Below are 15,068 nucleotides of genomic sequence, written 5' to 3' on the forward strand. Positions count from 1 at the left end.
CCTTGATGATACATGGCCTATTTAAGCATGCATGATCTGTGGATACTCTGTAGCGTTCTTGCACAGCAACAGAACCAAGACTCAGATGAAAAATCAAGGTGAAACATCAGTGTTTCTGGGACATATGGGCCATTCAGTAAGTCTCTGGGTCTCTCCAGATCATAACGCACCTGCAATATGACAAACACTGTATCTAGTATTTTTTTTTTAATTTAAATTGTTTTCTATTAGGACAAAAAAATCAGATGTGAGTTTATTTTGTGATAATAGCAGACTAGCTACTTAAAAAATAAATACAATTGCATTTGGGGATTTTTTTTAAGATTGATCATGAAGACATAAGGTTTACAATGCAATGAAGACATAAGGTTTTACTTTTTATTCATCTAATAACCTTGAAACAAAAAAACTACATATATTAAACAGCACAACCATTTTCAAAATTGATAAGGCATGGTTCTTGAGCAACAAAGCAATATATTAGAATGATTTCTGATGGACCATGTGACAGAGTGGCAGAGTGGAGTAATGATGCTGAAATCCAGCTCTGCCATCACTGGGATAAATAACATTTTAAAATATAATAAAATGCAAACCAGTTATTTTAAATTATAATATTATTTCTAAACAAATCTTACAGCTTTACAAATTAATGGAGCCTTGTTGATCATAAGAGACTTCTTTCATTAACCCTAAACTTTTAAACAGTATATGACCACAAAATATTGATTTGAGTTGAAATTTCTAAAAACTCATCTTCTGCTCTGATGAGAAAGTTATCAACATAACAACAAGATGAATACTGGAGCAAAATCATGATATTACTTTTAATCTGAAATAGGGATGCACGATATTGGATTTTGGCCGATATTCGATATGCATTTGAGGAGGAAGTGATATTTGAATGCAAGTAAGGAAGTATGTTTTCAGCTCCATTTCCCTTCTTTAACTCTCCCTGCAAAACAGGCTATGCATTTCATCACTGCAGGTGAAGGTCTGTGGCCTGATGACATCCAATGGAAGTAGAGAAAAAAGCATGCATCCGCACCAGCTGAGCTGATACATCTAGTTTTTAACCTTAACATTTTTCTACAAAAACAGGAAACAAACAAAATCCTTAAGTCTTTAAGATGATAGACATTCCTTGGAGTAAACGGCTTGTTTAGAAGCCAGGGTTGAAGGATCAGTCATCTATGTGAGACTGGATCAAATGGATAATCTAATTGAGCTAAAAGCCTAAAGATGCACGGTCGCAATATGAACACGTCGGGGATTCAGATTGCAGGGAGAATTATGGGAGCCTGTGCACTCTCTGTCAGTCTGCAATTACTTTAAATCCTTTCACAAGACTGTCTCAGGCTCTTGAGGACGCACTCAGCTTTCCTCCCCGCATGTTAAGAATGTGGCAGAGTCAAGCTGGGTTGTTAGGAAGCTGAAGGTGCACACGTGTTTCGGATTCATGCAAAAAATAGCTTTGCTTCTCGAGCGTTGAAATGCATGAATAAAAATAATAATATTAAAGTCACAATGCCAAGACATACCTGGTGTTGAGTGGTTTGGAGAATAATAGAGAACACAAATGGAAATAATAGTGTGAAAGATCATATTTTACAATACTACAATATAATGAATACCAATATGAAGACAGAGAGAAATAGAGCTTGCATTCATTTATTAAATAAAGACATTTTAAATTCTATATTTATGGGAATATGGGTATATGACATATCTACAGTGTACATGATATGTATGTATACTGTACATGCATACATATACAAAAAATAAAGTTTAAAGTGAAATATATAAAAGGTTTAGTGTGTCACAACAGGTTATTATTGTTAACTAATACTAAAACTATACAAATGCTTACTTGAAATAAATGTTAATTCATTTTTAACTTACTTTATTTCAGCTAGTTGCTATTAAGGTTCTCATTTTCGTTTTAGTTTAACTCTAAATACTAAAATAATATATATATATATATATATATATACATATACATACATATACACATATATATACATATATATATATATATATATATATACATATATATATATATATATATATATACACACACACACACATACACACATACATACATAATTACATACATACATACACATGTTTTTTATAACTATATAGACTAAAAATCTAAAGATTAACAAAAGACCAAACAAACAAAATTCAACTGAAAACAGAAATTATAAAAATAAATCTAATCCAACAAAAACTATGATAATATCTTTGATGGGTAATAGTCGAGGAAGTGCTAAGGGAAATGCATGGTATCTCTGAGGTCCGAACAGGAAGTCTACTGAAGCCCAGATTGTCACAGGCTGCAATTATTTAGAATACAGCTCCATCACAGAGTTTTGCTTGAATCATATAGAGTCTATAAGCTCACTGTCATGGTGGATAAAACAGGAGGGATGATGACCGGAGAGGAAGTTGTCACAGTGAGTAATTGTTAGGCATGATGAGTTAATTTGGACAGCATGTGACTAATCAGAACTGATACAAAAGCAACCAGTGCTGCGGAGTAGAGATCAGCTCCAGCATTAAAGGCTGCAGTAAATCAGTGGGACTGCTCAGACAGGATTAAATAACAACCAAGTGACCACCTCTCTCGCTCTCTCTCCAAAGGACCAACAGTGATCACCTCTCCACTATGTACTGATGCACAGCTCACATCACTGCACAGAGCAGAATTTGATCTTAAAACTTCATAACCATTTGAAAGAAGAAAACAACCAATAAAGAAAGATGATGGAAATCAAGGAGCAATGATTTCGATAATTTCAAGGGAATGAACGGCTTTGATAAAAAAAAATAAAATTAATCCAGAGTTAAGAGAGAATTTGAAGGAATGAAGGTGCATCAAAACCAACTTTAAAGCAATTTTTCCCAAAAGTTACAACTTTTTGTAAAACTTTTTGTTTTGTTATTAACTAATTATCTTTCCAAACCCTCATGAAGATTCACTTTCTTCTGTGGAACACGGAATAAAAAAGATCAGAATCTTGAAAAATCTTCATGCCGACCATTGCTGCAAATTAAATTATTAGTTAAAACTAAACTACTTAAAATGTATAATAATAAAAAAAACATCTATATGTACACATGCATATATACAAATATTTACTATTTATTTAAAGCTCAATTGATGTAAATTTTAGTTTAAGAACTAAAATGCCTGAAACTAAAATTGTAATAAAAAATGAATTAACTTTAATCCTTTATTAAATATATAAATTTAAAGGGGGGGTGAAATGCTATTTCATTCATACTGAGTTTTTTACACTGTTAAAGAGTTGGATTCCCATGCTAAACATGGACAAAGTTTCAAAAATTAAGTTGTACGTTTGAAGGAGTATTTCTGTTCCAAAAATACCTCTTCCAGTTTGTCACAGGTTTCGGAAAGTTTTTTTCGAGTATGGCTCTGTGTGACATTAGATGGAGCGGAATTTCCTTATATGAGTCCTAAGGCACTTCTGCCGGAAGAGCGCGCGCTCCAGTATAGCACAGCACTGAGTGAGAGCACAACAGACATTCACTGATCAGAGCAAGAGTGTCGCGAAATGTCACAAAAGAAGTGTGTTTTTGGTTGCCAGGGCAAGACAACCCTGCACAGATTACCAAAAGAGAAACAGCATTAAGGGACCAGTGGATGGAGTTTATTTTTACAGAGCATCAACGGAGTTGTGCAAGTGTTTGTGTTTGTTCCCCTGCATTTCGAAGATGCTTGTTTTACAAACAAGGCCCAGTTTGACGACGGATTTGCGTATCGTTTATTTCTTAAGGATAATGCAGTCCCCAACGAAAAAGGGTCACGATCATGTGTTGGAACCGCAGGCGGTGAGTAAAACTGCTTCAAATATCTCTGTGTTGTTAACTTAGCTATCGGCGTGTAAGCACATCAAGTAAACAACATGCGATGTTGTCATCAAACTGCACTCTGCACATGTACAGCTTAAAAAAAAAAAGTGGAACTTAGTCATTTTCCAAAACCGCTAAGCAAATATATCCAGTTTCAGTACATACCACATAGAGACGTTGTTGCTGATGCTGCTCTTGTTAAATTTCAGCCTCTGGATCTGTGTCACAGCTTCCAAACGCTCTCAACGCAAAAGCCTACTGGCGCTCGTGATTCTTTAGCTCCGCCCACACGTCACGCCTCCAGCCGGTGGTGTTTTTCCGGGAAAAATCGGCACAGACTATCTTTCTCTTATGAATATAATAAAACGAAAGACTTTTTGGAGTTATGAAGGATGCAGTACTACTCTATATGTACTCAAGATTAACAGGATATTGAGTGAAAACGAGCATTTCACCCCCCCTTTAAAATAATGAATTTTGTTTCTAAAAAGTAATAAAACTAATAAAGACAAGATAAATGAAAAAAAAATGCTATAAGAGTAAATAGCAAAATAACACTGACAACACCTGTTAAGTAATTAAATAAATGTTTCCAGTATCATAAAATAAGTATAGAGGAGTTGTGTGCTATATTTTCAATCAATAAGCTAGTTAAATCTGAACAAATCAAATAGTTCACTAAAAAAAAGAATGATAATCAAATTCTGGAGTTCTTTAAAATATCACATTATTAATGTAAAAGAAAAAAAAACTTACAATGTTGTAGCAAAAAGTAGTTTTTTTTTTTCTCCAACTAATCCTTTAAATGTAAAATTACATTTATATGGTAAAAACAGAATGACAAAATAAGTCTTCAAAACTTAATAGTAGCAAGACCGCAATAGGAAAGCCATTACAAAACTCCTACATTTTCAAAGACAGCATTTTTTATTCATGTTCCACTTGCTAGGTATAAGCAAGTCTATATACAGCAACTACACTGGTGGCAATTACCCAAATGAATTAGACTTGGTATTCTAAACAAAATGAATGTGCCCCGAATCTGCTGATATCAAAATAACCCAACAGATCATAAGCAGTGGTATAAACATGAGCGATGCAGCGATGCAGTAACTACATCAACACTGTAGCCACAGGAGCTTCATTCGGTGCTGGTGTAAACATCCTGCAGATCATAAACATTATATTGACAGCTCATCGATTCTGAAGTGCCAGAGCAAACTAGAGCGCTTCACTGGAGGGTTTGGCATTCAAAAACAAGGTCATCAAATTAATGCGCATGAAAGTACAATCACAGACAACTGAAACCAACCCTACTGGGGCAAAGCAGAAATCTTAATGCCTAAGTGCATTTCATTTCATTTTAGGCATGCAACCAAAAGGACAAAGGTTCAAACCTAGCCTAAAAAAGCACTTGAATTCAGTTTCCTACAGGAGAGTTATAATATAATACAATATATAAAAAAAGCACTTAAACTCAGTTTCCTAGAGGGCATGTGTCCTTGTGGAAGGTCCATTTGGCTAAAATGCATCTGCTAAATGATTGATAATCATAAGGAAATCTGATGTCCAAGGAGTGGCAGCTGGATGATGCATATAATTAAATAATTCCCTTACTGAGTCCAGCAGCCTCCCTGGGCAAACAGTACGTGATGCCTGTTAGCTCAACAAACACGGGCACTAAACTAAGCACCCGGCGATGTGTCGCCACGACGACAGTGTCATCTGGGAGAAGTTTAACCACATGGCTCACTGTACTCTGCCTTGTAAGGATACACATATGTGGATAGATAGAAATATTAAACAACATTGATAACTATAGGGCCTATATAATGCAAATATATGGGCTACTGAAGTTGTAGCATTATGACAATTGAAAAGAGCACAATGTACTGTGCTATTATGAAGGAACTTTTGAGTATTCTGAATTACATGTCGCATTGGGTTATGAAAACATCTATATAATTAACAGATAATGTTCTGGTAGGAAACTACCACTTATTCTGTTTTCCTAAACATTTTTTTGTTTGTAAGTTTGGACATTTTACAAAAATTCCTTAAAATGTAATAAAATATTTATTTATTAAAACATGCACTGCTTGAAAAGTTTTGGGTAGGCAAGTTTTTTTATTTATTTATTGTTTTTAAAAGAAGTCTCTTATTTTCATCTAAGCATGTATTTAATCAAAACATTATTACTATGTAAAATAACCAATCTATTCTAATACATGTTTAAATGTAATTTATTACACTGATGTCAAAGTTACATTTTCAGCATTGTTACGCTGGTCTTCAGTGTCGCGTGATCCTGCAGATCCTGCAGATTCTAATATGCTGATTGGGTGCTCAAATGCAAATCTCAATATTATGAGATATTATGAGAATATTATGAGATATACATTTTTTTCTGGAAACTGTTTTTCAGGATTCTTTCATAAATAGAAAGTTCAAAATAAAAGCATGTATTTGAAAATGATTTTTTTTTCTTCTTTTTTTTTTTAAAGTCCTTAATGCCATGGTTGCAATATATATGATGCAATATTCTCTAAAATGTCAGATCCATCATCCTAGCACTTTATTTGTAGCAAAATTAGATAATGTGGTCAATTCCATTCAGTAGCATTCTTCCACCCATAATCCAATACAGATACCACAAATCAAATCTTCACTACCAAAAAAGAGACTCTAAAATGGAAACTTCCAACTTCCAAACCAAATTCAAACAATTACCAGCTATGTACTTGTAATGTGGTCTCCAACCTCCAGGCCCGATCTATCACACTTTGCTGTGAGAGTCACCTGAGATGCTCCTAGTGCTGGTGAGAAGATTGTTTCTGTGACAACAATCCCACAGGTAAAGTAAACTGTGTTTCTTGAATAACGTTCACTTAATCTTTCCACTCACTGGTTTTGCAGAATACTTCTGACCACATTTACCCGGCCAACTTCAACATAGGGGTAAAGCACACCCTCTGCTTTGGCTCAGCTGGCCTCATCTTGACGCCATCGGTCAGACATCGGGCCAGACCTCTGGACTATGGAACAAAATGGGATACAATCGCAGACCACGGTCTGGACCTCTTTACTGAAGCCCTGTGGTTACAGAAGTCCAAGTTTAGCCAAGAGACCTGGTAAAATGACTTGAAATGCTTTTGAAATGTCGATGCGGATATCCCAGTTAATTACAGACAAATCTGCAAGCTCATTCTGATGCTAATTCATCCAGCATACAGCTGAGCTAAACTGGCTTCAGAACTGGCCGCCCAACTAACATCAGTTTTTTTAATCACCTGAAGAAAAAAGTCGAATGACTTCTGTCACATTACACTATAATCTGAACCCTTCTTTACTTCTGCATCCATGAAATGGCAAGTTTAAATCCTTGTGTTTCAGAATATGTTAGTGAGTGGAGTAAAGCATCTTTATTCTGCTTTCAAACCGAAAGGCCACATAAACCACAAGCGCCACGACCGAGATTCTCCATTGCCTCCGTTTGTGCTCACAGCTGCTGGACTCATTTAGGGCTCTTAAACCAGCATTTGCTCTATTTACAGAGGTGAAAAGCAAACACGCTCAATATTTTGAGTTGTACCAGCGGTTTCTGCACCAACATTATATAGATGTTCAAGCCAGTGGCATAATGAAACTATGATCATGGTTCATGCTTGTCACAGTGCATTACACTGGGAATAAATCAGCAGGAAACATAAGTGACAAGGAATAGTAATGGTTAAAATAAGGACTCATTATAAGTTCATTGAAAGAGGTAGCCTATTTTACAAAATAAGATAACATGAAATCTACAAATGTACACACAAATACAAATTAATCTACAACATATAAAGTACAATACAAAATAAAAAAAATACAATAAAGGTATAAAAATTTATTCATTTTCACATTTCTTGTTTATAAATTGTATTATATTAGGGCTGCAACAACTAATCGATCAAATTGATTATTATCGATAATGAAAATCATCGACAACGTTTCTCATTATCTTATTATTAGTGCACGTACAACTGCAGATGGTCGCATCAAATTACAGCACTGAATAATGCATTTCTATGGACAAAATGCATCTACAAATATCGGAAGATACAGAATGATCCCCTGCAGGAAAAGTATGTGATCCAAGCTCCCCAAAATGATGCATTAGCGTAATGGCTTGCCTGTCAGGCGTTTTTACAGATACGTGTGCATCCTAGGCGCAAAAAAGCGTTAGTTAACGGTCATATTCTTATCTGTAAATGTCAAAAATTCATGCAAGCCTTTCCATTTTTGCATAAAGGCTTGTCCTGACAGTCTGCATCAAGTTTTAAATCTTTACTGAAAGAGCGCCAGTGCGGCGGGCTCACGCATTAAACAGACGGAACACAGACAGGCGAGGGAGACAATTTTCAGTGCAAAAACACTCATTGTGCTGAAATATCTGTTGTTTAACATTTATATTTAGGTTTAAAAGTCAACATGCAGTGCAAGTAATTTATGAGAGTAGGAAATGTTCCTGCAGAGCATTACTGCGATTTTATTTGTCTTTATTATTTTTATTGTTTTAATTTTTGATCTAGAGATTTAAACTATATTCATTATATAGCGTACAGTGATTAACATATTTATTAAAACCAATTTATTTAAGTTTTTTTAACCAATTTTGTAAGAATTGTATCACTGCTGCTCTTAACTGGTAATTTCCAAAATAATTTTTTAGCTTTCAGTATTGTTTAGACCTCCAATATGTGTAAGCTTTTTAGTTACAGTAGTGAGCTATTTTTAATGCTATAATATAATTATTGCTGTTATCTGTGAAAGGCAGAAAAAAAAACTGTCAAGTGCTTTTTAGCGTTTTTGTTTTCAGATACCCAATTAGTCAAAAAGTACATAAACAATGCCAGCAAGCATGTAAGCTGTTATCAAAAGGAAAGCAAGCAATTTTTGTTATTACTGTATGTGAATAAATATTAATTATTTGTTTCAGTTTGTTATTTGTACAAAAATTACAATAACATTTTAAGAATATATATTTTTTTGACAGATTCCTAAAATATTTGTGTTTTGTCTTATGACAGGTGGTTTAATAAATTAAACACTGTGTGTTTTCTTAGCATTCAGTTGGCACATTTGTTTTAAGGCGTTGGGCAGAATGTGGATTCGTGTGTTTTTGTCAGTAAAATTAAAATAAAGAAAATTGTGGTTTTAATCCTATTAATCAAAAAAGAAATGATCGGCCAACTAATCGATTATCAAAATAATCGTTATTTGGAGCCCTATATTAACGTAATCTACCTCGTTATCTTGTTATACTATTAAAAATTATTTTTGTTATAAATTTGGGCCAGAGTAAAAGGTTTTCTAAATTCAAACCACAAAAGAGTTGGCAGTATTAAACACTCATTTAACACACTCACTTGTATTGCTGATGGTCCTTGGTACTCCTGGTCTTGGCCATGAAGCGTTCGGCGAGCTTCTCTAAGTTGCGTGAGTACTCCATCTCGATCTCGGACTTCTTGCGGAAGAAGTCTTGGAGATCCTGAAGGAGCTGGACCCTCATGTCCGTCTGCTGCTCCAGACATTTTTGCTGTTCCACCAGTTGGGCTCGAATCTCTGAACAAAAACAACCAAACATGGCTTGTTGTAAGAGTCTCTCAATAGAAATCATCAGTTTCAGTGCACGCTTCAAAAGTGCCCTGGAAACCTCTTTCTAGCAGCTCAACAAAGGCAGTTTGAAATTTAAACAATGGCCAGCAATATATTTTCTATAAATAAAGCATTAAGATTTGCCCTGGGCTAGTTTCATTGTGCAGTATCAGCAATACTACAGTAATCCAGGCTCCTCAGGTGGAGCAGGTAATACCATATGCTGCATTTCATTACAGCCGGAATGAGGAACGGTCCCAGAAACTAACCTAATGACTCTCTAAAGCCAATGTGTGTACAGCTATGTAGGCACTCCGCTTCATTTAACAAGCATTTTTTTGCCCAAATTACCTCCGGTTTCCTCATGTGATTGCCCCCTTGTCATTGGTAATGGAGCTCATTAAATTTGCAGTGCACTGTGGAGGCTCTGCAGCTCCATACCATAATATACATTCAGACTTCCTCTCTCAACCCTCAAGTGACCCAACATGTTTAATGTATTTCTTATAATATAGGGTCTCTGAACCACAGTGACCACTTTGATGGGATACACAATAACTAATTGCTATGAAAGCATAAATATTTCAATATTATAGTGATAATATCCCGGACGAGCCCCCACATACTATCAGTAGCCTTGTTAAAGAACTTAAATAGCAAAAAAAAGCACTCAAATGTAAACATGAACAGTTAGTAACATATCGATTGTTTGACGAATGTGAAGGGAAATTAGGGAGAAAGGGTAAGAAATAAGAACATTAAATAAAATTTAAAAATATATTTGACCGAACTACACTGAACACTTTTGTTTTTGCCCCCATTTTTCATGAGCTGAACTCAAAGATCTAATGCTTTTTCTATGTACACAAAAGGCCTTTTTCTTGCAAATATTGTTCACAAATCTGTCTAAATCTGTGTTAGTGAGCACTTCTCCTTTGCTTAGATATCCACCTCACAGGTGTAGCATATCAAGATGCTGATTAGACAGCATGATTATTACACAGGTGTGCCTCAGGGTGACCACAATAAAAGGCCACTCTGAAAATGTGCATCCTGTGAGGTGGATGGATTATCTCACGCAAAGGAGAAGTACTCACTTATGCAAGGCAGAGAAGAGCTTTTTTCAGACAAATATTAAAGTTAAGTATAGTTAAGCCGCCTTGTTATGATTAGTTACTTTGAGTAACAATTACACCTCATCATCTGTCCACACAAAGACGTCCTTGCTTTTCCTTGCCATCATACTCATTGCTGAACCTGGCAGTGTCAAGCAACCGACTTCTTGTTTACACTTTTATGCAAATTAAGAAAAAAGTAATAATAAAAGTAATTAATTTAATAAAAACAACAACAAAACAAATTTATTAATTAATTAATGTAATGACATTTAAAAAATGTAAAATGTAGATTAACCAAAAATGTAGAGAACCAATGCTAGATGTTTTAATGGCAGGCAATGAATATATCCAAAATAATAAATAAATAAAATTAATGAACTTAATTTAATTTAATTTAAAAAGTATAACTTTTTAATGACAGGCTAAAAATGCATCGATAAAAATAAAAACTGTAGTATAAGAAGTCTGGTTCAAGATAAATAGGATTAATAATATTATCTTGCACCAAAAACACATTTTTTTCTGAAATAGTTTTCCATAATGAGTGCTGAAGTATCAGCATTTTTATATTATGTCATATGTCATATTTTGCATTAATGACACGCTGATTAAGTATCCATTACATAATCTACAACACACCATTACCTCAAAGAGATTTCAAGAGCAATATAAAACTTTCTGTGATTTGCTTCTCTTCGCTGCCAGTATCGAGTGACCTTCTGTGATTACAAAGAGCATTCCTGGCCCTGTGAGGTCATGTGTATGGTAAACATCTGCATGGAGTCAGTGTGCTGAAGCATGTGTGAGACCGTGTGTCTGATCAAAGCCCCTGTGATCCACTTCAAACAGAGAGATAGATGTGAGCACCTGTGAGCCGTCTGATACTGCACAAACAAGACCTGAAGGTGGAATCCAAGCTAATCAGCCCTCCGCTGTCTGTCTCTACAGTTAGTTTCAAGAATTTCAGCGCTTGCAGGTGGGTTACCAAGATAGCTAATGGCTGGGATGAGTGTATATCAGAAATTACATGCTATTCTTTAAAGTGCAGGAAAATATATGTGCAAACAACAGGCTGTGGTACAATTTAGAGATAACGGAGAGCATTTTTGAACCTTTTATGACCTCCACTGTACGTTAAAAGAAAGAAATTACTACTGCTCTAACAAAGAATCCGACAAACAGACTTTAGTCATACTTTTAGTATACTTCACACTAAATTTGATACTGGGAGATGGAAGCACAGTTTCAGCAATTTATTATCATAATTTCAACTAGTCTCATTATTTAGAAAAGACATAAAAAATGTGTTACTTCTACACACTTTTTTTTGCATTATGGCAATGGGAATTGGAGGCATCTAAATGAGCAACATGACCTTATCTATGCCATCATGACAGCTTCAATATTCTCATATGCCAATCCAAGCAGCGTGCTGCACTTTCTCCTCATACAGTCTGTGCCAAAAGCTATGTGGGACGTACTGTACCACAGTCCTGTATGCAATCGTTCTCATCAGCGCTACCTGAAATAGCAGCATTTGTCAGGAGACCTGTATTAATGCACTGGGTTATCCAGAACTGCCATCTGCTTAACAGCTCGGGACTGGGAATACTTTCCAGACTGTCACATTTGCTCAATTACCTAAGTGAGATGCCAAACAATGTATTTGGGTAGTTGATATGACATGTCAAGCAATAACAGTCACACAGTGTGACAGGCTGCTGGATACCGTATCTAAAACTGCTGTAAACCAGCCCGTCATTAGTAATGAGGCACAGGCCTCCAAAAACATGTCCCATTTTTTAGATACAGTTACAAATATATTTCATATAAATTGGCTTTGCAGTACAGAATCGGTTTTATTGTTGAAAATGTATTTAAAAAACATTTGCAGATTTCGTTCTACAATGAAATTTAGGTAAATATCTTTTTGTTTTCTGTTTTATGAAGTATCCTGTTATTATTTTGATGTGAAAATTCGTTAAGAAGTGTGTGAGGACTGTGAAATAACAGTCTAAATGAATCAAACTGGTTGCTTAAATATAATCAAAATAAATGATAGTTTGATGTATGGTAATCTATTGTCAGACATAAATTTATCAGTAATATTTTACTGGGGCACTGCAATATTTCTGTATACAGAAAAAAAATCTGTTTACATGCAGTTTTTTGTGGTTTTGTTTCTATAAAAATTACTAATGAAAAAAAAAAAGTATAGTTATATAGCCCTGCATATAGTGTAGATACACTATATTTTATATTACACTCATTTTACTTTTTCATTTTGTATTATTTTGCTTGTAACAAAAAAAAAATTCAATTACAATAACTGAAAATATCCCCTTATTAGATATTACAAGATGGTTTTATCTGAACACAATTACTGTGCACTGTAACTAAAACCCTTCAACTCATGTAAGAACAGGTTCTCCATAAATAATCATGCTAGCAAGTCATCAGAATCACAATTACACCCTATGGGAACAAAAATCCCCTTTCATACTCACAATAGATAGTGACTGTTTCAGAAGACAGGTAGACAGGTGGGCAGTGGCTGGGGGAATATCCTGTTTTCATACGGTTCAGCGCAGCTGGGAGACGTCAGTCAGTCGGCCTTGCGCCAGGGCGCAGGAGCAATGTGTGCAATGTGCAATGATTTTTACCAACTCCAGTCCATCAACTAAAGTCTACTTACTTTTGACAGCTCAAAGAGATGTGAGACTGCATTCTACCACTACCAAGCCATCTTGTTACAGAAACTAAAAGCCAACCTGTGAACCATACTACAAATCAAAACAAGGTGTAAACGGAATAAAAGCAGACTTGGCACAATTTCATAACAGAAGTTAACTGTTAAGGTAACTTCTGTAAGACAATAGATTACAAAATATGAGCAAAATATTGTTAAGCCACTTTAATGAGGTCTTTTTTTTTTCTTTTCTTTTTTTAAATGTAAGCCTATTTAGAACTGATAAGTTAGTCACCAAAGTTTAAAGCCCATTTCAAAGGAGTCTATGAAAATAAAACGGCAACCTTCCAACAAGTGGTGAGAACAGTGATCCAAATTAAATAAAAATGTCAGCCAGAATCCTTTCTGTTACTAACATTTATCATCAGTTTGACATTATGGACTCAGGCAAAATGTCATACAACACTCCTGTGGTGAGACCGAACTATACTGATCCTAATGGGAGAAAATAGATATTTTCACATTTACTGATAATTTACTTCATATATATATATATATATATATATATATATATATATATATATATATATATATATATATATTTTCACATTTACTGATAATTTACTTCATATATATATATATATATATATATATATATATATATATATATATATATATATATATATATATATATATATATATATATATAATTAATTAAAAGGAGCCAAAAAAAAAGTTTTTTTCCCCTTTTTAAATTTTTCAGGTTTTAATTCTTCTAGACTGTTTTAACAGTTAAATTCAATTGTATTATTCAAAAAGCATGTTTAATTAATTGAAATCATGAAATGTACATAATTTAACAGCAATTTATTTTTTATAATTTATAATTATAATAATTTTTAAATATTTTTTTTTTTCTCAAATTTAGTTTTATTTTTTACAAAATTCTGTTTTCCATTAATGTTTTGGATTCCATGTTAATGGTTTCACAACTTTTTTATAATCCATTTTTTGTATAAACCATCTCTTAATAATCTTTTTAATTAATAAATAAATATATATTGTTTTTTTTTTCCAGAAATACTGTGTTGTGTATTTATTTTCCTGGTAAATATTTTTTGTTGTTGTAAATATTCATTAAAAATATGTTTTTCATATTTTTTTTTTGTATCAGTAGTACTATCATTGCATTAAGCAATATTTGTTTGTCACAGATAAACTGAAGTTAAACTGAACTGTTATTTTGACAGTTTTTTTGTGAATACTTTTAAGTTTCCCTGTTTACATCATATGACAATGTGTCAAAAACTCATATATTGAAGCGGCAGAGATTGAAAACACTGAGCCTCATGTACGCTTCAGTATGTGCAGTAAACGAAACTGCACAACATGCAGGATTCATATTTAAATAATATTTTTCTGCGTATTATTCACAAACACTAGTATCGCATTAATCACATTTTGATGTAAGTGTACTAAACTACTTTTGATTTATTCATCCAAAATTTCGTAATGTTAATTAGAATAATCAGACTGAGATCACATATTTCTAATGTTTGTTATAAATGTTTAAATTTATTGATTCTTTTTTTTTTCTGGCATACATATAACTTTCTACTACACATGAAGATAACTATGTAAATTAATATTTGCCATTATTTGTGACCAGTGAAAACGTAAAATCTGAACTACTAATCGATCCAGCCACCCTTAGATGTGGCTCTTCTCTATAAAGCACTTTCACA

The 15,068-nt window shown here is 33.9% G+C and overlaps 1 protein-coding gene across 6 annotated transcripts in view; it reads right to left on the reverse strand.

Annotated features, from left to right (window-relative positions):
- LOC113118228 (SLIT-ROBO Rho GTPase-activating protein 1-like) overlaps positions 1 to 15,068 on the reverse strand; it is a 94,246-nt gene that overhangs the window by 55,303 nt on the left and 23,875 nt on the right. For all 6 annotated transcript variants that reach the window (XR_003294296.1, XM_026287259.1, XM_026287261.1 and 3 more), the window contains exon 2: positions 9,288 to 9,483. Coding sequence is in view for 5 of the 6 variants with exons in the window: in XM_026287259.1 (XP_026143044.1) it covers positions 9,288 to 9,483 (196 nt within the window). In the remaining variant the exon portion in view is untranslated. The remainder of the gene's footprint in view (positions 1 to 9,287; positions 9,484 to 15,068) is intronic.

The sequence above is a fragment of the Carassius auratus genome, chromosome 18 (genome assembly GCF_003368295.1).
Source record: "Carassius auratus strain Wakin chromosome 18, ASM336829v1, whole genome shotgun sequence".
NCBI classification, from domain to species: domain Eukaryota; kingdom Metazoa; phylum Chordata; class Actinopteri; order Cypriniformes; family Cyprinidae; genus Carassius; species Carassius auratus.